Raw genomic sequence first — 22,701 nt, forward strand, 5'->3', positions numbered from 1 at the left:
GTGTCTACACAATTTTTTTGTGATTTTTCAAACACGCCTTGATTTCTGTTCATCGTTTTATCTTTGATGCAAAAGTATGTTTTTTGATGAGTGTAGCTGTCTTAAAATTGTTGAAAGATGTTGGGTTACTCCAGCTTCTTGTGTCTATCATCACGTCAGACCAATTTGATTGAAATGTTTGAAGAGGTAACACAATCGATGATGAAGAACGTTTGATGTGGTCAATGTGCACTTTAGTAAAAGGCCCTTGACAAGGGAGACTGGGTCCGAAAGATTAGAACCCATGGGATTCAGTGTAAGTTGTCAAATTGGATTCCAAATTAGCTTGGAGGGTGATGATGGAGGGTTTTCTGCATGCTTGTCTATTCTTTGTTCCAATATATTCCAACGCTTACAGCGCCGGAGACCCGGATTCGATCCTGACTTTGGGCGCAGTTTTTAATGTCTCATTGCGTGGGTTTCCTTCTGTTTCCTCCCACACTCCAAAGATGTACAGGTTTGTAGGGGAGACATGATAGAAGTATACAGCTTTATGAGAGACAGGGAATAGGGTAGACATTCAGAACCTTTCTCACAGAGAAGAAATAGGGCATAGCTTTAGGTTTAAGAGGGGCAAAGTTTAAAATATATATATATTCATTTTTAATTATTTTTATTAGAAGCAATTGTACAAAGACAAAACATTCGGCATCTAAAATTATACAATTGTTGTACAGCTTCATTTTTAACCCTTATCACCTGAAAATGAAAGAAAAGAAGAGAGAGAAAACAAGAGAGGGAAAAAGTGAGGTGAAAAGATAGCTCGAAAAAGCACATAGAAAAGACCCCTGGACTACCAAAGTGGTGTGGCCGGAAAGAAAGTAGAGATAAAAGAGAAAAAAAAGGAAAGTGGAGATATACTTGCCCCTCTTCCTCCCCCCCCCCCCCCCCCCCCCCCCTCCCACCTGACCCAACCCAGAATCGGATTTAAATTTAGATTTGTGTTGCACCATACTATCCTTGTAAGAATTCGGTGAAGGGTGTCCATGTCTTGAAAAATGGATCTGGTGAGGGACAAAGTTTAAAGGAGATATGCGGGGCTGATTTGTTTACACAGAAAGGAGTGGTTGCCTGGAACGTGCTGCCAGGGGAGGTGGTGGAGGCAGATGCTATAGCAGAGGCTTTTAGATAAGCATGCGGATATTCAGAAAATGGAGAGATATGGATCACGTGCCGGCAGTGGAGATTAGTTTAACTTGGCACCTTTTTTGTCACGGACATTGGAGGCCGTAAGACCCGCTGCGGTGCTGTATAGTGATGTGTAGGAAGGATCTAACAATGCTGGTTTAAACAGAAGATAGGCACAAAATGCTGGAGTAACTCAGCAAGACAGGCCGCATCTCTGCATTAACTTCTATCTAGAGACGCTCGCTGCCTGTCCCGCTGAGTTATTTCAGCATCTTCGTTGCAAACCAGCGTCTGCAGTTCCTTCCTACACATCCAGCTTTTTGAGCCTGTACTGTTCGATGCTCATGTTTCATTGACGGAGTGATTTTATTGCAGGTGCGCCTGGAGTGGCCGACTGATCTGGCCGTCAACCCCATCGATAATTCTCTCTATGTGCTCGACAACAACATCGTGCTCCAGGTTCTGGAAACGAGCCGGGTCCGGATTGTGGCAGGCCGGCCCATCCACTGCCAGGTGCCAGGCATCAACCATTATCTCCTGAGCAAGATGGCCATTCACTCCACGCTGGAGTCGGCCAGAGCCATCGCTGTCTCCCACAGCGGCGTGCTGTACATCGCCGAGACCGACGAGAGGAAGATCAACCGCATACAGCAGGTCACCACCAACGGCGAGATCTTCATCTTCGCTGGCACCTCAACCGAATGTGACTGCAAGATCGACCCCAACTGCAATTGCTTTTCAGGTAATGATCCATTTAGAGTCAATAGATCCATGGAAACACCCTTTGGCCCAACTTGCCCACAACATGTCCCAGCGACATTAGTCCCACACTTGGTCCATATCCCTCCTAACCTGTCCTATCCATGTACCTGTCTAACTGTTTCTTAAAAGTTGGGATAGTCCCTGCCTCAACTACCTCCTCTGGCAGCTTGTTCCATACACCCACCACCCTTTGCGTGAAAAATTTACCCCTCAGATTGCTAAAACCTTTTCCCGTTCACGTTAAACCTATGTCCTTAGATCTACGATTCACCTACACTGGGCAAGAGGATTGTATTTCTCTGTGCATTTATGGCACTTTATTTGTCACATGTACTGAGGTACAGTGACATTTATTTTTGTATACAGTTCAGTACAAGTATCACTATACATAAGCACTTAGATACATCTTAGATAAGCCTCAGATACAGTACGAGTGTGTAGCAGACGTACACTGAGACAGTATGGAGTCGCCAGTTTGGCGCCATTTTCAAGTCCCAGTAGTTTTAAGTGCAGGGATCTTGACCCTGAAGGCCCGTTGTCATGGCGACATTGCAGGGTTGGCCTGGCCAAGTGCAGCCGTGGTGTCCTCTGCTGCTGCTCCACCGCTGTAGGTCGCATGCGGTCTTCGTGTTCGGCCTCTTGGAGCGGCGCCCGGTCCAGCCGAGCCCCAGGGTGCTGCAGGGCCTACAGCGGCCAACTCCCCCCTGGAGGCCGCGCGCCCGCTCCCGCAGCCGGTTTGTGCACCGGGGGGTTCACACGGGTCCTCAATCGGCAGCGGGTGAGCCGGGCATTCCAGGCGGGTTCTGATCCACTGCGCGGGTCCTCCGTCCCCGGTCTATGCCGATTAGGAAAGATATGCGAGTCCCCGGTGGCCGATTAGGAAAAGGGGAGATGCAACGAGACCTGGGTGTCATGGTACACCAGTCATTGAAAGTAGGCATGCAGGTGCAGCAGGCAGTGAAGAAAGCGAATGGTATGTTAGCATTCATAGCAAAAGGATTTGAGTATAGGAGCAGGGAGGTTCTACTGCAGTTGTACAGAGTCTTGGTGAGACCACACTTGGAGTATTGCACACAGTTTTGGTCTCCTAATCTGAGGAAAGACATTCTTGCCATAGAGGGAGTACAGAGAAGGTTCACCAGACTGATTCCTGGGATGGCAGGACTTTCATATGAAGAAAGACTGGATAGATACGGCTTGTACTCGCTAGAATTTAGAAGATTGAGGGGGGATCTTATAGAAACGTACAAAATTCTTAAAAGGTTGGACAGGCTAGATGCAGGAAGATTGTTCCCGATGTTGGGGAAGTCCAGAGCAAGGGGTCACAGTTTAAGGATAAGGGGGAAATCTTTTAGGACCGAGATGAGAAAAACATTTTTCACACAGAGAGTGGTGAATCTCTGGAATTCTCTGCCACAGAAGGTAGTTGAGGCCAGTTCATTGGCTATATATAAGAGGGAGTTAGATGTGGCTCTTGTGGCTAAAGGGATCAGGGGGTATGGAGAGAAGGCAGGTACAGGATACTGAGTTGGATGATCAGCCATGATCATATTGAATGGCGGTGCAGGCTCGAAGGGCCGAATGGCCTACTCCTGCACCTATTTTCTATGTTTCTATGCCAGGCGGGTTAGGCCTACCTGGCAGGTTCCGGTCTGCGACAACATTTAGTTGTACTGTGGAGAAAGCAATCCAAGAAAAATCCAAGTATAAAGAAAATATAATGTAGAAGTTGTAGTGCAACTTAGAAACTGGCCATTAGGTCCAAAAGGTTTTATTCTCATGAGTTGCCTGTTCTGTAGTCACATTGTCGTTAAGTGATTCGATTGACTGGAAAGTGTTTGCCATTTGACAAGTGCTGTCTGTCTGGAGGTTGCAATTTGGGAATGGATTGCCCAGTAATTTTAACATCTGAAAGCTAAGCTGTGCAATTTCAAAAATGCTTACGCCAAGTATTGGAAATATTCCTCAGTGTTTCACACTTTCGACGTATCAAAATTGGAAATATTCTCCAATTTAGTTGTGAATGTATTCTACAAATTGTCGGCTGTGGCACCTGTGTTGCGCTGGTTGAGATTGTGACTGCTCTTTATATATTATTAAAGTTTAGTTTTTAGTTTTAGAGATACAGAGTGGAAACAGGCCCTTCGGCCCATCGAGTCTGCGCCGACCAGCAGTCACCGCACATTAACACTATCCTACACGCACTAGGGGCAATTTTACACTTACACGAAGCCAATTATACCACAAACCTGTACGCCTTTGGAGTGTGGGAGGAAACTCGAAGATCTCGAAGAAAACCCACGTAGCTCACGGGGATAACATACAAAAACTCCGTACAGACAGCACCCGTAGCCAGGATCGAACCCGCCGCTGTAAGGCAGCAACTATCGCTGCACCACCTTGATGCCCCTTCAGTCGAACATCTTCACCTGATTCAGTGATTTTTGCGGTCCAATACCAAGCCCGAGGGCCTGAATAAAATTTCCATTGACACAAAGGAAAGAGTGCAGGGAGGATTTAAGAGGATGTTGCCAGGACCCCGAGGCCCTGAGCTACAGGGAGAGGTCGGGCAAGTGAGGACTTTATTCCTTGGAGCGCAGGAGGCTGAGGGGTGATGTTGCAGAGGTGTATGAAATGATAAGGGTGAATGCACAAAGGCTTTTACCCAGTGTCGGGGAATCAGAAACTAGAGGACATCAGTTTAAGGTGAGAGGGGTAAGATTTAATGTGAACTTGGCGGGCAACATTCTCACACAGAGGTTGGTGGGTATATGGAATGAGCTGCCTGAGGAAGTAGATGGGGCAGATACTATAACAACATTTAAAAGACACTTGGACAGATTTAGATGGATGTGGGTCAAATGCAGGCAAATGGGACTACCTTAGATGGGGTTTCTGGTCAGCATAGACGTTTGGGGCCGAAGGGCTTGTTTCCGAGCACTATGACTATGACTTTATATGACTGCCCTTTTTGATATATAAGATGGCATAGCAAGAGTGTTGAATTGAAGTAGACATTTATTATTGGCCCTCACATGTCTCATTGTTTTTACTTCTTTGTATTACTACCATTGTCACTTTTGAATCTATTGGGACATATGCTGAGCATTAACTCTGATAGCAGTTTATGAACATTAGTTAGGACCAGGGAGGAGACACTGGGCCTCTCAAGCATGCTCCACCATTTAATTTAGCTCCCTGGATGTAGATAGAGTGGTAGAGAAGGCATATGGTATACTTGCCTTCATTGATCGGTGCGTTTTTTATACTCAAGGGCCTGTCCCACCAGCATCCGATTGCACGCATCTAGCGCGACTAAACATGGTGGCTTGAGGCATATGGCCTCGCGGGGCCGGTCCCACTTCCAACCGCGGAGCCCGCAGGAGTTGTGCGGGGCTGGTCCCGACATCCTACTCACCAATCAGCTGGGCAGGAGGCAGGCCAACTGAATTTGGACGTCGCAAGGCGTCGGGCAGTTACGTCATCACGCAACGGCACGCCGGGCGGTGACATCATCGCGCAACTCCACGCGCTGGCGTACGCCGTCAAGACGCTGCGTACGCCCGTCGAGGCGCTGCGCACGGCCTCAATGCGGCTGCGGGCCAACAGGCCGTTGCCGCGGGGAATTTTTGGACAGTGTCAGTTTTTCGGAGCCCCGCGCAATTTCGGGACCAGCCCCGCACAACTCCATACGGCTCCGGCGATCAAAGTGGGACCGGCCCCGCGAGGCCGTACGGCTCAAGCGACCACGTTAGGTCGCGCGCGCCGCATGCAGTCGCATGCTGATGGGACAGGCCCTTTAGTGTCAGGAAGTCGTGATACAGATTTATTGTCTCGATACATTCGGAGTATTGTGTGATGTCGGGTCACCCCATTACAGGAAAGATTGGGGGATTTCAAAAGGATGCAAAGTAGGTTCGCCACAATTCAGCATGGGTTAGTAGACAGTAACTATAAGGAGAGGTTACACAAATTTGGATTGTTTTCTCAGGAGCATTGGAGGCTGAGGGTAAATCTGATAGAAGTGGCTATAATGACGATAGATAATAGATAGGGTTGGTCCTCAGAACATTTTTCCCAGGATGGACAAGTCAAGGACTAGAGAGGCATTGCTCTCGAGAGAAAGGGGCAAACTTTAAAGGAGATGTTTGGGGTAAGTTTTTTACACAGGGGGTGCCTGCAACACACTGCAGGGATAGTGATGGAGGCAGATATGTTTTGGGCAAATAAGAGTGTTTTGGATAGGCACCTGAATATGCAGGGAATGGGGAGATATAGATCACGTACTGGTTGGGGAGATTAGTTTAAGTAGGCCAAACTTTCGATTATTGTTTAAAATTTTACATTTGTGCAAATTTTCGTTCTATTTTTTTTCCCCTTTGTCTTGGAGAATGGCACTTTGGGCAAGTGTAGGTATCTGCAAGCTAAGTGACAAGTGTTACTTTTATAGAAAGAAACTACAGATGCTGGTCTATACTGAAGATAGACACAAACTGCTGGGGTAACTTAGCAGGTCAGGCAACAACTCTGGCGAAAAAGGATGGGTGACGTTTCGCATCGGGACCCTTCAGACAGAAAGAAGAGGGGAGGAAAATTGAAGCAAAATAGATGTCAGAATTAAAGAGTAGATGTTTCTTGAGATGCAGAGCTGTTGTTTGTTGTAAATGAATGGCATGAAACTGTCAAGTCTTGCATAGATTCACTGTGCTCCTCATGAAATTCAAATATTTAGTTCCGTAAGTTAGTAAAATATTACCTGTGGGTTGACTATACTCCTTGATATTACCTCCGCCTCTGTTTATTGCCCTGTTGTTGTTATTATATAGAACTATACAGAGCGTTTGATGGCACTCGCTGGAGTTTAGAAGAATGAGGGGGAGACCTCATTGAAACGTATCGAACGGTGAAAGTCTTGGATAGAGTGGATGTTGAGGAAGATGTTTCCACTAGTGGGAGAGTCTAGGACTAGAGGTCATAGCCTCAGAATTAAAGGAAGGAGCTGAGGAGGAATTTATTTAGCCAGAGGGTGGTGAATCTGTGGAATTCTTTGCCACAGAAGACTTTGGAGGCCACTTCAATGGATATTTTTAAGGCAGAGATAGATAGATTCTTAGTTAGTACGGGTGTCAGGGGTTATTGGGAGAAGGCAGGAGAATGGGGTTAGATCAGCCATGATTGAATGGCGGAGTAGACTTGATGGGCCGAATGGCCTAATTTAACCTCCCATCACTTATGACCTTATAATTCAAACTGAGGGCTATGTTATGCCAACACAGTTAATGCATGATTCATGAGCAGGGGAAAGGATTTTATCATTGGCAGTAACTTGTTGATATTTTTGCCTATTGTCAAATCAGGCCCGTCCCCCCCCCCCCCCCCCCCGTCCCCCCCACTACACACCAGTGTGAAGACAACGGTATGAATATCAGCAAATTCTCAGGCTGGGGGAAACAAGATAGATGGGGGCAATATGATGAAGGGAAACCTAGTCCTGTGATCAGTATCAGCACAATCTTATTACTGATGGCAAAAAACCTGTGATTGAAATATAGATTTATTTTGCAAACCTAAGGATTCTTTGTTCATTTTACGAGAGCTGCTGCCAGGTTCCATCCCGACCTTGAGTGCTGCCTGTGTGGAGTTTGCACGTTCTTCCTGTGGCCTCGAAGGTTTTCTCTGGGTCTTCGGCCCAAATTACCCCACTGACCAACATGTCCCAGCTACAGTAGTCCTACCTGCCCGCGTTTGGCCCATATCCCTCTAAACATGTCCTATCCATGTACCTGACTATAACTCTTTCTCAAACGTTGGGATAGTCCCAGCCTCAACTACCTCCTCTTGGCAGCTTGTTCCATACACCCACCACCCTTTGTGTGAAAAAGTTACCCCTCAGATTCCTATTAAATCTTTTCCCCTTCACGTTAAACCTATGTCCTCTGGTCCACGATTCACCAACTCTGGGTGCTCCGGTTGCCTCCCACATCCCAAAGACGTTCGGGTTTGTAGGTTAATTTGTCCCTCTGTAGATTCACCCTAGTGTGTAGGGAGTGGATGAGAAAGTGCGATAACAAAGAACGATTGTGAACGGGTGATCGATGGTCGGCGGGGACTCGATGGGCCGAAGGGCCATACAGTTTGCATGCTGTATCTTTAAACTGAGCAACATGTAACACAAAAGATACTGGGCTGTTTGGGTGACCCAATGAATGGCAAAAAGAAGCCGACTTCGCCAGAAAACCGTTTGATTTTTGTCCAGTTAGCAGGTGAACTTGAGTCGCCAGGGAAAAGTCTAGCAGCAGCCAAGGATTATGATATTAACAGGTGCGACAAAGGTTCACCTGTATCTCCTATCTCCTCCAATCTCATCTACTGCATCCGCTGCTCTAGATGTCAGCTGATTTACATCGGGGAGACCAAGCGTAGGTTGGGCGATCGTTTCGCCGAACACCTCCGCTCAGTCCGCAATAACCTACCTGAACTCCCGGTGGCTCAGCACTTCAACTCCGCCTCCCATTCCCAATCCGACCTCTCTGTCCTGGGTCTCCTCCATTGCCAGAGTGAGCAACAGCGGAAATTGGAGGAACAGCACCTCATATTCCGTCTGGGGACCTTGCGTCCATATGGCATTAACATTGAATTCTCCCAATTTTGCTAGCCCTTGCTGTCTCCTCCCCTTCCTTAACCCTCTAGTTGTCTCCTCCCACCCTCCCATCCGCCCGCCCTCGGGCTCCTCCCCCTCCTCCCCTTTTCCTTCTTTCTCCCACCCCCCATCAGTCTGAAGAAGGGTTTCGGCCCGAAACGTCGCCTATTTCCTTCGCTCCATAGATGCTGCTGCACCCGCTGAGTTTCTCCAGCAATTTTGTGTACCTATGATATTAACAGGATCGGTTTTGGCTGCGACTTATCAGAAAATTCCAATAAGTTGAGAGATAACCTGCTTACCGCTGAGACTTTCAGCAGAGACCCGGCCACTAGTGATAAACGCCTGTATTCACCACCTCATCACACCGCACTTTCTAAAACTGAAAATGATATTTATAAAACTGTTTAAACTCTTACATCATAATTTAGTAAAGGAGGCATAAAAGGAGGGAAGCTTTTCTTTATCGTAACTAATCAAATCAAGGCAGCTTGGTGGCTCACATTAACACTACTCTACACACAATAGGGATCATTTTACATTTATCTCAAGGCAATTAACCTTGGTAGGTAGTTGAGGCCAGTTCATTGGCTATATTTAAGAGGGTGTTAGATGTGGCCCTTGTGGCTAAAGCGATCAGGGGGTATGGAGAGAAGGCAGGTACAGGATACTGAGTTGGATGATCAGCCATGATCATATTGAATGGCCGAATGGCCTACTCCTGCACCTATTTTCTTATCTTCTATGTTTCTATAAACCTGTACGTCTTTGGAGTGTGGGAGGAAACCGAAGATCTTGGAGAAATCCCACGGACCCCTCTAGTTCTCGATTCCCCTACTCTGTGTAAAAGACTCTGTGTATTTACCATCAGTCTGAAGAAGGGACTCGACCCGAAACTTCACCCATTCCTTCTCTCCGGAGATGCTGCCTGTCCCGTTGACTTACTCCAGCATGTTGAATCTATCTTCTGTGCATTTATCTTATCTATTCCTCTCGTGATCTTTTACACCTCTATAAGATCACCCCTCATCCTCCAGCGCTCCAAGGAATAAAGTCCCAGCCTGCCCAACCTCTCCCTATAGCTCAGGCCATCGAGTCCTGGCAACATCCTCGCAAATCTTCTCTGCACCCTTTCCAGCTTGACGACATCTTTCATGTAACAAGGTTACTAAAACTAAACACAATATTCTACATGCAGCCTCACCAATGTCTTATACAACTGCAACATGACCTCCCAACTTCTCTACTCAATACTCTGACTGATGAAGGCCAATGTGCCATAAGCCTTTTTGACCAGCCCAGGTTTGATCCTGACTGCGGGCGCTGTCTGTACGGACTTTGTACGTTCTCCCCGTGACCGTGTGGGCTTTCTCCGAGAGCTTCGGTTTCCTCCCACACTCCAAAGACATACAGGTTCGTAGGTTAATTGGCTTGGTAAATTGTCCGTTGTGTGTGTAGGATAGTGTTAATATGCGGGGATCGCTGTTCAGCTCGGTGGGCCGAAGGGCCTGTTTCCACACTGCATCTCTATCTCTGTATAACACTCCCCAGTGTCCCCACCATTCACTGTGTAGGACATCCCCATGTTATTAATAAAGCCGTATCTTCATTGGTTCAGGTGATGGCGGCTATGCCAAGGATGGGAAACTGAAGACACCGACCTCCCTGGCCGTATCTCCGGATGGAACCCTGTACATAGCGGACCTTGCCAACATCCGTATCCGCGCCGTGACCCGGAATAAACCCCGCTACAGCCGTTCCAACCTGTACGAGGTGGCGTCGCCCGCCGACCAGGAGCTGTACCTCTTCAACGTCAACGGGACTCACCTGAACACCTTGAACCTGATAACGGGCGACTACATCTACAACTTCAGTTACAACGGCGAGGGCGACGTCAGCACCATCTCCGGCAACAACGGCAACTCTCTCCACATTCGCCGCGATGCCAACGGGGCACCCCTCTGGCTCGTGGTGCCTGAGGGACAAGTGTACTGGTTGACCATCAGCAACAACGGAGCCTTGAAAAGGGTATCCACCCATGGCAACGACCTGGCCATGCTAACCTACCACGGCAACACCGGCCTGTTGGCAACGAAGAACAATGAAAATGGATGGACAACAGTTTACGAGTAAGCTGATAATAATGTTACTTACATTATTGATTGTGGTTTATTAACTGTACTTGATATGATGTGTAATGTTAAACACTTCTTCTTCTTCTTGCGTATGGGGTACACAGCCTAAAGTTGTAGGACAACTTGTTCTATTTGATCTTATTTGATTGTGCACGCCGGGTTGATTGCATTCATTGAAACAGGGTGGACCACGTGAAGGTTGCAATCTCCCACCCCATATTAAACACTAAAGTACAATTAGTTAAATTATAAAATATTATCATTGACAGACGAGTATTAATTTTGAACCACCTCGATTGGAAGGTGATGGAGGATACAAGGAACTGCAGATGCTGGTTTATCAGGGAAAGACACAAAATGCTGGAATAACTCGTTGGGTCAGGCAGCATCCATGGAGAACAGGTGGATAGGTGACATCTCAGGTCAGGACACTCATTCAGACTCCTGACCTGAAACGTCACCTGTCCATGTTTACTTTAGACTTTAGAGATACAGTGCAGAAACAGGCCCTTCGGCCCACCGAGTCCGTGCATCACCCCGTACACTAACACTATCCGACACACTAGGGACAATTTCCAATTTTACCGCTGATCCTAGACTCTCCCACTAGTGAAAACATCCTCTCCACATCCACACCATCCAAGCAAAAAAAGTCTTCAATGCCATCAATGGGTAAGCAGCACCAGATTGGCTTGCTCACTGAATTGCAATCAATGAACATTGGGTTAATCTTGCACCATAAAATCTCACCCATTTTGGAGGCTATCATATGTAGCCTCCTTGAAGTTGATAGTATCTTAGCGCTGGCCCTGTCAAATCTCTGACAGCTGGCCATCTGTGCTCAAGGCGGTCCATCAATTGACACCAAACCACCAGTGTGCATGTCCTTGAATCATCGGAGCCAGGCTGCGTGTGCAGGGGGCTGCTAGACTATCCCATAACCTGTCATTGATGCCCAGGGACTGTCAATGTCTGATACATCTCCATTCAAACTCACAGTTATCAGCCAGCCAGCACACCACAGTTGATCTTGCACAATCTCAACAGCAAGTTGCAGCCTGTCCTTTAAAATCAGAACATAAAGCTTCCTCTTTCACTCAATTCATTATTCTAATGAATCCATCCGCAGAAAGGTTCCGACCCGAAACGTCACGTATCCATGGTGTTGGGAGGTTGCAACCTTCACCTGGTCCACCCTGTTTCGACTAATGCAATCAACCCGACGTGCACAAACAAATAGAACAAGTTGACCTACAACTTTAGGCCATGCACGCCATACGCAAGAAGAAGAAAAAGACCTAGCCATGTTCTCCAGGGATGCTGCCTGACCAGCTGAGTTACTCCAGCACTTTGTGCCTATCCATGTTCTCCAAGAATGCTGCCTGACCCGCTGAGTTACTCCAGTGTCTAGCTTTCCCCTTTTACTCATCCTTTTAACTACGTGTGTTAAGAACGTGGTGAGCCCAGTTCCTAGTTATTTCGTTCTCCATGGTTATCTTCACGTCTTTTCATCATTTTTATTGGCAAGCGGTAGAGTTGCCAGAGACCCAGGTTCGATCCTGACTGTGGGTGTTGCAAATATGGAGTTTGTACGTTCTCCCTATGGCCCGCGTGGGTTTTCTCCGGCTGTTCCAGTTTCCTCCTATTCTCCAAAGATCTACTGGTTTGTAGGTTAATTGGCTTCTGAAAAATAGCGTATAAGATAGAACTAGTGTACAGGATATCGTTGGTCAGCACGGACTTGACTTGAAGAGCCTGTTTCCATACTGTGTTTCTGAACTAAACTAATCACAAATGGCTAAACAAGCCCCAAATGTCGGATTAAAATAATGGTTGTGTGAGGTTTACATGGAACGAGCTGCCAGAGGAGGTAGTTGAGGCACGTACGACTAACAGCTTTTAAAAGACATTTATACAGGTACATGGATAGGAGAGGTTTAGAGGAATATGGGCCAAAAGCCTGCAAGTGTGACTAGTGTACATGGTGCATGTTTGATCGGCATGGGAGAGTTTTGTTTTATCAAATAAAATGTATTCAGAGTAAAAGATATATACAGAACAGGCACTGTGCATAAAAATTCTTCTGACATTCTCAGAGGCTACAATGTAACCTAGTGTTTGCAACATTTTACCCCACACCCATGCCAAGTGCGGCACGGTGGCGCAGCGGGAGAGTTGCAGCCCGGAGACCCGGGTTCGATCCCGACTACGGGTGCTGTCTGTACACAGTTTGTACGTTCTCCCCGTGACCTGCGTGGGTTTTCTCTGAGATCTTCGGTTTCCTCCCAAACTCCAAAGACGTACAGGTGTGTAGGTTATTTGGCTTGGTAAATGTTTAAAAAAATTGTCCCTAGTGTGTGTAGGATAGTGTTAATATGCGGGACGGACCCGGTGGGCCGAAGGGCCTGTTTCCGCGGTGTATCTTTAAACCAAACTAAACAAATTCCTTGGCCCCTTGGGGTGGAATCCCTTCCCTTATTTGAGGGGCATCTCCACCACACCTGCCCCCCAATATCGAAAGTGACCATGGGAAAGACATCCATATCCCACCACTCACTGTTTGAAAAAGTTGCTCTCTTTCCCCTCTCATCTTAAACCTTAAACCTATGTCCTCTGGTTCTTGATTCCCCTCTACAGGGCAAAGGACTCTGTGCATAGACTCTATCTATTCCTCAAATATGTTTGAGGACCTTACCAGCAAGACCTTAATGGGCCTGTCCCACTTAGGTGATTTTTTAGGCAACTACAAGCGACTAGTTTGTCACCGCATGTTCGCCGGTGGTCGCTGGGAGTCGTCTCCTCAGTCGCGCAAAAAGACGTAGCGTCTTTCTGGTCGGCGCTAAATTTTCAACTTGCCGAAAACTTTTCAGCGGCAGTGTGTTTGACACCAATGAGTGTAGCTTGACTTCACCTGACGTAGGTGCTGTTGTAGGTTGTCGCCGGTTTTACGGCGACATGCTACGATTATGACAATCTCCGGCAGTCGCTTAAAAAAATCGCCAAGTGGGACAGGCCCATAAGACCTTTCGATCTTTGCGAACACTCCCACTTTTCCAGACTTCAAACAGAAACAAACCCAGAAAACCCCGCTCTTTTAACATCCGACGAAAAAGCATTACCAGTGACAGAATAAATATAAGCAGTTCAATGTTGACTGCTCATAATTAATTTGAATATTTATTATTACATCCATTTACATTTCATGCTCTAATGAGCATATGAGTGAGATTAACCTTCATTCCTTAGTAACTCCGCACTGTTGTAAAACAAATGAAAAGCAGGTGGCTTAATCCATTATATGCACAAGGCTTGATGTGGACTCTCAATGTGGACTGCTCTTTACTGCCTCGACAATCGGCATGGTGAAAGGTTGAAAAGAATCCAACTCTGCAACAGGGTAAATCCTATAATGTTTGAAGCAACACTGAGGTTTATGTTTTGCACAAATAAGGTGCATCCAAGAGGGTTTCTTGAAACAGTATGTGAAAGGTCCAACCCGAGAAGGGAATAAACTTGACCTTGTAAGTCTGAAGAAGGGTTCCGACCTGAAACGTCACCTATTCCTTTTCTCCAGAGATGCTGCCTGACCCGTTGAGTTACCCAACAATTTTGTGTCTATCTTCGGTGTAAACCAGCATCTGCAGTCTGGACCATGTGTTGGGGAATGAGCCTGGCCAGGTAACTAGGGTTTCATGGTAGGCTAATCCATTTTGGGGACAGTGAACACAATGTTATGGGTTTTTTTTAAAGGGTCAAATAGAGAATTGATGAGCAGCCATTTTGAGAGGAGAGAGGGCAACTTTTGAGGGAAATCGTGGGAGAGTGGGGGAGAAAGCTGTGTTTTGATTGAAAAGAGGCTTCATTTCATGTGAAGGCGGGACATTTGAAAGGCAGGCGTTAAATTGGTTGAGGAAGAGGCACAGCAGCCAATAAAAGAAAGAGTTTGTTCAGCAGAACAGCCACGTTGGAAGAGAGGCCTTTTTGAGGTGAAGTGTTACGTTGATGGAAATTGGAACTTAGGGAAAAGCTGGTTAAGGAACTATAATTTTCTGGGTAACATAATTGCGCTTCTTAAGGTGACAAATCTGATCAATGAGGGTAGGGAGTTGGATGTTTTCTATATGGATTTAGTAAGCCATTTGACAAAATCCCCCATGGTAGGCTGATCCAGAAGGTTAAAATGAATGGGCTGTGGAGTTGATACCCAAAACACTTCGACTCCGACTCCTTGATTTCTTGTGTATCCGACTCCGACCGACTCCGATCCCTAGGTATAATAATTCTAAATCTGCTATGATGACATTACACAAGATGGCATTTCATAAGAACTACACGAATCGTCAGGCTACCTTTTAAACCCATGTCCTTAAAGTTTTGAGTCTAACGGTTATAGTTATGTTATTGTGGCTTTTTTTTTTAATTCTTGAAAAAAAAGCATAAATCATTATGCTAAAAGAAAAGAAATGACATAGAAACATAGAAACATAGAAATTAGGTGCAGGAGTAGGCCATTCGGCCCTTCGAGCCTGCACCGCCATTCAATATGATCATGGCTGATCATCCAACTCAGTATCCCGTACCTGCCTTCTCTCCATACCCTCTGATCCCCTTAGCCACAAGGGCCACATCTAACTCCCTCTTAAATATAGCCAATGAACTGGCCTCGACTACCCTCTGTGGCAGGGAGTTCCAGAGATTCACCACTCTCTGTGTGAAAAAAGTTCTTCTCATCTCGGTTTTAAAGGATTTCCCCCTTATCCTTAAGCTGTGACCCCTTGTCCTGGACTTCCCCAACATCGGGAGCAATCTTCCTGCATCTAGCCTGTCCAACCCCTTAAGAATTTTATAAGTTTCTATAAGATCCCCTCTCAACCTCCTAAATTCTAGAGAGTATAAACCAAGTCTATCCAGTCTTTCTTCATAAGACAGTCCTGACATCCCAGGAATCAGTCTGGTGAACCTTCTCTGCACTCCCTCTATGGCAATAATGTCCTTCCTCAGATTTGGAGACCAAAACCGTACGCAATACTCCAGGTGTGGTCTCACCAAGACCCTGTACAACTGCAGTAGAACCTCCCCGCTCCTATACTCAAATCCTTTTGCTATGAAAGCTAACATACCATTCGCTTTCTTCACTGCCTGCTGCACCTGCATGCCCACTTTCAATGACTGGTGTACCATGACACCCAGGTCTCGCTGCATCTCCCCTTTTCCTAGTCGGCCACCGACATATAGGACTATGAAAAATTAAAATTCCATTGAATTAAATAAAAATTATGAAAGCATCACTCAAAAATGTATGAGCCACAGATATGAGCTAAATGGTTAAATATGACGGAAAAAGACTCAAATATAGACTATATCCGATTAATAGTGACTTGATTGTATGGATTTGAAAAGGGTTTACTGATAGAAGGCAGAGGGTTTGGGTAGAAGGACAATATTCAGGATGGAGGTCTGTGACATGTGGAGTTCGGTGCTGTGCTGAGAGCACTGCTGCTTGTAATACAATAAGGACTTAAATGCAAATGTGGACAGGTTGGTCTGTGCAATAAAGGAAAAGGCCCTTCAGCCCACAATGCCTATGCTGAACAGGATGCCAAGATAAACCAATCTCATCTTCGTACTCACAAGGTCATAAGGTCAAAGGGATAGTAGAATTGTGCCGTTTGGCCCGCCAAGCCTACTCCACCATTCAATCATGGCTGATCTATCTCTCCCTCCTAACCTTATTCTCCTGCCTTCTCCCCATAACCCCTGACACCTGTACCAATCTATCTATCTCCGCCTTAAAAATATTCACTGACGGCCTCCACAGTCTTCTGTGGCAAAGAATTCCACAGATTCACCACCCTCTGACTAAAGACATTTCTCCTAATCTCCTTCCTAAAAGAACCTCCTTTAATTCTGAGGCTGTGACCTAGAGTCTCCCACTAGTGGAAACATCGTCTCCACATCCACTCTATCCAAGCCTTTCACTATTCTGTACGTTTCAATGAGGTCCCCCCCCCCCTTATTCTTCTAAACTCCAGCGAGTACAGGCCCAGTGCCGACAAACGCTCATCATAGGTTAACCTACTCATTCCTGGGACCGTTCTTGTAAACCTCCTCCGGACCCTCTCCCGAGCCAGCACATCCTTCCTCAGATATGGTGCCCAAAATTGCTCACAGTACTCCAAATGTTCCTGCTTGACCGCAGGAGAAGAAGCAAGGAAGAGATAAGACTTTTTTTACTTTCCATCACAGTGCCTGGAGGAGAGTCACTATGATGGATGTTCCTGTCCCGGTGAGTTACTCCAGCTTTTTGTGTCTATCTTCACGAAATGTTTGGATTTACTAAAGCAGAAATTGTGTTAATTGTGTGTTTTGTTGCATTTTTTTTACTGTTATGACTGCATGGTAAAGACATTTCGTTCAAACTTGTTTTGAATGACAAATAAATAAATTCTCATTCTCATTCTCATTCTCATGTGGCCTTACCAGCACCTTGTCCAGCCTCAGCATCATAAGAGCCAAAGAATAACATTTAGTGCAATAGACAATAGACAAGAGATAAAGTCTAGTCAAGATAAAGATGATCCAAGGGAGAGACCAGGGTGCGACTCGTCCTTGATTATGCTGTTGGCCTTGCCGAGGCAGCGTGAGGTGTAAATGGAGTCAATGGAAGGGAGGTTGGTTTGTGTGATGGTCGGAGATGCGTTCACAATTCTCTGCAATTTTTAACGGTCTTGGATGGAGCTTAATTTACAAACATCTTCAATTTTTCTTGCGATACATGATTGGGCATAATTTCCTGTTGCACATTGTACATTAAATTGTGTTTTATTTATTTCAACGAGAGTTATTCCCTGTCCATTGTCATATCTTATAATGGACTTCTCTAATTAATGGAGGCCAGACCACGGTCCACTGCGCCCTCTGGTGTCCAGAATGTCTATTGCAGAACCTGCACCATGAAATGTTTGTGTAGAAAGGAACTGAGTTTCGGCCCGAAACGTCGCCTATTTCCTTCGCTCCATAGATGCTGCTGCACCCGCTGAGTTTCTCCAACATTTTTGTGTACCTTCGATCTTCCAGCATCTGCAGTTCCTTCTTGAACACAAGGAACTGCAGATGCTGGTTTAAACAGAAGATAGACACAAAAAGCTTCAGTAACTCAGCGGGCCAGACACCATCTCTGGAGAAAAGGAATAGGAGATGTTCTGGGTCGAGGGACGAAGAAGGGTCTCGACCCGAAACGTCACCTATTCCTTTTCTCCAGAGATGTTGCCTGTCCCGGTGAGTTACTCCAGCTTTTTGTGCCTATCTTCACGAAATGTTTGGATTTACTAAAGCAGAAATTAAACTCTATTGACTCTGGTGAAGTGGGCAGAATATCAGCAATGCTGTTTTCCTCGTGTAGATTGTTGGGAGAGGAATACAACAAGTTGCTGATAGTCCAGTGTACTCCAAGGATGCTCCTTGGTTAGTAAGGGCATCAAAGCTCGAGGGGGAGAAGGCAGGAGAATGGTGTTGAAAGGGAAAAGCACATCAGTGGTGATCATATGGTGGAGCTGACTCAATGGACTGAATGGCCTAATCCTACATCTTAGGATCTTATGATTTTATGATCTTATGCTCAACTAGTGCCGTTGAACAAAGACAAATTTCTATCCTACCATACTTATTAACATTTGAAAATAAATTAGTCTGTGCAATGCCAGAAAAACAAGTGAAGGTTTTCGTGACACCCAGAATACTTTTTTTCTCTGAATGAGTTTGCTCCAAGGATCCCATCAAGAGTGCAATGCTCAGGGAGGTCCACTACCAGAGGGGCAAAGTGGCATGGAGGTAGAGTCGCTGCCTTACAGTGCCAGAAACCCAGGTTCGATCCTGACCATGGGCGCTGTCTGAACAGTTTGTATGTCCTCCCTGTGACAGCATGGGTTTTTCTCGGGTGCTCTGTTTTCCTCCCACATCCCAAAGTGGTGCGAGTTTGTAGCATAGCCGGCCCCTGTAAATTTGTCCCCAGTGTGTAGGATGCGAAAGTGGGATGACATAGAACTAGCGTACAGGTGATCGTTGGTCGGTGTGGACCCGGTGGGCCGAAGAGCCTGTTTCCACACTGTTTCTCTAAAGTTTAGTTTAGTGTAGAGATGCAGCGTGGAAACAGGCCCTTCGGCCCACCGAGTCCACACTGACCAGCGATCCCCGCACGTTAACACTATCCTACACACACTAGGGACATTTTTATTTTACACATCCACCAAGCCAATTAACCTACATACCTATACGTCTTTGGAGTGTGGGACGCAGGTCACGGGGAGAACGAGCAAACTCCGTTCAGACAGCACCCGTAGTCGGGATCGAACCCGGGTCTCTGGCGCTGAAAGCGCTGTAAGGCAGCAACTCTACCGCTGTGCCACTGTAGCCACCCTAAACTAAACCACATTGTTCTGAATCATAAGCCTGATAGTATACTTATGATTCATAGCTGTTAATAATGGTGAAGGCTCAACAGTTAATTAAAAATGTAATTAAACGATTAGACACATCTCTCCCGCAGTCACAGGCAGAGTGTAGGATAGCTCTCTACTGACCCAAACAGTGGTTGCAGTCACCATACCACACAAGGAATGTAATAGCTTCACCTTCAATATTAAATGACCAGCAACGCCAGAAGACATTTTGCAAAATAAACGAAAGTTCAATTTGTTTGGCAAATGCTTTTAGTTTAGTTTAGTTTAGTTTAGTTTATAGATACAACGCGGACACCCAGCCCACCTGGTTCGCGTCGACCAGTGATCCCCGCATATTAACACATTCCACACACACTCAGGACAATATTTACATTTACCAAGCCAATTAACCTGCAAACCTGTATGTGTTTGGAGTGTGGGAGGAAACCGAAGATCTCGGAGAAAACCCTCGCCGGTCACGGGGAGAACGTACAAACTCCGTACAGACAGCACACTTAGTTGGGATCGAACCCGGGTCTCCGGCGCTGCAAGCGCTGTATGGCAGCAACTCTACCGCTGCGCCACCGTGCCGCCCTTACGTGATCTGAAATATTCATCCACTCCATAATGAGTCGGGCCTACCCAGAATAAGTGAATCCTACAGGGTACAAGTCAGCAGCTCACCAGAATGGCTACATCAGCATCTTCTTCCCTCCTCTCACTTCTACTGAGAGGATAAGGGTAACAGCATTGTGACAACTCCATCAGTTTTAAGTTCCCCTGTGTGTCATTCACCTTGCTGATACTTATCTATTTTCCCTTACTTTCCTTGGGTGTTGTCCTGGGATGCCTCATTAGTGCAAGGATGGCACAAGGACAGTGGCAGCTCTGGCACAAGGCCTCCTGCTATCCTCTTTGGGAATTTAGGTGAATCTTTGGTGGGATTATCCGCAGCCGAGTGCTTTTCAAAACATTGAGATACAAGGAAGAACATAGAACATAGGTGAGGACAACACAGGAACAGGCCCTTGGGGCCCACAATGTGCAGGAAGGAACTGCAGGTGCTGGTTTAAACCAAAGTCAGACACAAAATGCTGGAGTAACTCAGCATCTCTGGAGAGAAGGAATGGGTGACGTTCTTCAGACTGAGATTGAGGGGAGTGGGAGACTAGAGAGCTGTGGAAGGGTAAGGTGTGAAAATGATATCAAAGCGGACGATGATGAGGAAATGTAGAATGGTTCATTGTTAGCTGAAGGGAATGTGAAAAGGAGGCATATAATCAGTAAAATTAATCAGGACAGTGAAACTAGTCGGAGAACAAGGGTGGGGGAGGGGCGGAGAGAGGGGGAAAGGAAGAGTTACTTGAAGTTAGAGAAATCAATACTCATACCACTGGGGTGTAAGCTGCCCAAGCAAAATAGTGCTGAAGTGTTGTTCCTCCTATTTGCACTAGGCCACACTCTAACAATGGAGGAGGCCCAGGACAGAAAGGTCAGTGTGGGAATGGGAGGGGGAGTTAAAGCGTTTAGCAACCGGGGATCAGGGAGGTCTAGGCGGACTGAGCGGAGGTGTTCAGCGAAATGATCGCCGAGCCTGCGCTTGTTCTCGCCGATGTAGAGGAGTCCACAATTGGAACAGCGGATACAGTAGATATGACTGTAGGAGGATCAGAGAGCCCTCTGTTAGCAGCTGCTCAAAATGAACCTTGACAAGGACTCTTGCTTACTTTTCCAGATCTTCTTGGCAAATGCACACACGTTGGACCCACTTGAATAGATTGAACAATATCAGAATAGCTGACTGCCTGGATCAAGTTGTCCCAAAACACTCTGAAGTGGCTGTATTCAATACTGCTTAGCCGGCTAACCTGAATGATCATTGGCTTTGGTCTAACAAACAAACAAATGGGAAAATAACACTAAAATAAAGCAAGTTCACAAGTTATAGGAGTAGAATTAGGCCATTCGGGCCATGAGTCCACTCCACCATTCAGTCATGGCTGATCTCTGCATCCTAATCCCATTTTCCTGCCTTCTCCCCCTAACCCTCCACACACGTTCTTCTACACAGAGAGCAGTGAGTGGCTGGAATGCACTGCCAGGTGTAGTGGTTAAAGTAGATACAATGGTGACATTCACGAGATTTTTGGATAAGCAATAGGCTATGCAGGGAATGGAGGCATCATCATCATCATCATCATCATCCTTTATTGTCATCTTGCAAAGCAACATTTGTACAGTGCAAAATGAGAAGACGTTTCCCAGGGAATACCGGAGCATCGCACATAAAACTTAAACATTTCACTCATAATGGATGATGTGCAGGCTTTTAAGAAATGGTCTTGGCATTATGTTCGGCATAGACATTGTGGGCCGAAGGGCCTGTTACTAGGCTGTACTGTTCTATGTTCTAATATTTAATCCTTTGTTCCCTGGCGGAGAACTTTCTCTAACAAGGTAACTTTGTATGGTGCCAACATACATTATTGATCTGATTTTTTTTCTTTAAAACCTTTGTGTTATTTAACTCAGGTACGACAGTGATGGCCACCTGACAAATGTGACGTTTCCAACGGGACAGGTCAGTACTTTCTACAGCGAGGTGGACAAATCCGTACAAGTGGAGGCAAATCTATCAAACAAAGAGAACTTCGCTGTTACAACCAACTTCTCAGCTACCAATGCAGCTTATATACTCAGGCAAGGTATACACAGACCATTTTCGTTGCCTCCTAAATTCTATCTGCAAATGCATTATATTTGTTTTTTTGTTTGTGTTAACTTGGTATTTGCTTGCGAACTTGAATCATATCATAGAATGATACAGTGTGGAAACAGGCTCTTCGGCCCGACTTGCCAACACTAGCCAACTTGTCCCATCTACACTAGTCCACCTGCCCGGGTTCTCCTCCAAACCTGTCCTTTCCATGCACCTGCCTAACTTGTTTCTTAAACATTGCGATAGTTCCTGCCTCAACTACCTCCTCCGGCAGCTCATTCCATACACCCACCACCCTTTGTGTGAAAATGTTACCCCTCAGATTCCTTTTAAATCTTTTCCCTTCACCTTAAACCCATGTCCTCTGGCCCTCGATTCCCCTACTCTGGGCAAGAGACTCTGTGCATCTAACCCGATCTATTCCCCTAATGATCTTATACTGTGTATCTGTGCATTGTGGACGGCACCATTGTAATTATGTATAGTTTTTCCGCTGACTAGTTAGCACGCAACAGAAGCTTTTCACTGTACCTCGGCACATGTGACAGTAAACTAACTTAAAACTAAAACAAAAAACCATGAATTAAAACTTAACTACATTTGGTGAGCCAAAAACTGGGATTTCAAGTGGTTGTACACTTTGATCTGAACTTTGAGATCAACTCAAAACAATTCTTAGAATGTAGAAACAAAGAATTGCATATGCTGGTTTAATACACAAAAGGACACCAAGTGCTGGAGTAATACTGCAGATCATGCAACGTCTCTGGAGAGCATGGATTCCCCCCACAGATGTTGAAGGAAGGAACTGCAGATGGACACAAAATGCTGGAATAACTC

At 46.0% G+C, this 22,701-nt stretch overlaps 1 protein-coding gene across 2 annotated transcripts in view; it reads left to right on the plus strand.

Moving 5' to 3' along the window:
• Positions 1-22,701, plus strand: part of tenm1 (teneurin transmembrane protein 1) — an 824,829-nt gene that overhangs the window by 756,050 nt on the left and 46,078 nt on the right. For both annotated transcript variants that reach the window (XM_033030732.1, XM_033030733.1), the window contains 3 exons: positions 1,543-1,909; positions 10,188-10,698; positions 21,675-21,847. In XM_033030732.1, the coding sequence (XP_032886623.1) occupies positions 1,543-1,909; positions 10,188-10,698; positions 21,675-21,847 (1,051 nt within the window). The remainder of the gene's footprint in view (positions 1-1,542; positions 1,910-10,187; positions 10,699-21,674; positions 21,848-22,701) is intronic.

The sequence above is a fragment of the Amblyraja radiata genome, chromosome 12 (genome assembly GCF_010909765.2).
Source record: "Amblyraja radiata isolate CabotCenter1 chromosome 12, sAmbRad1.1.pri, whole genome shotgun sequence".
Lineage (NCBI taxonomy): Eukaryota > Metazoa > Chordata > Chondrichthyes > Rajiformes > Rajidae > Amblyraja > Amblyraja radiata.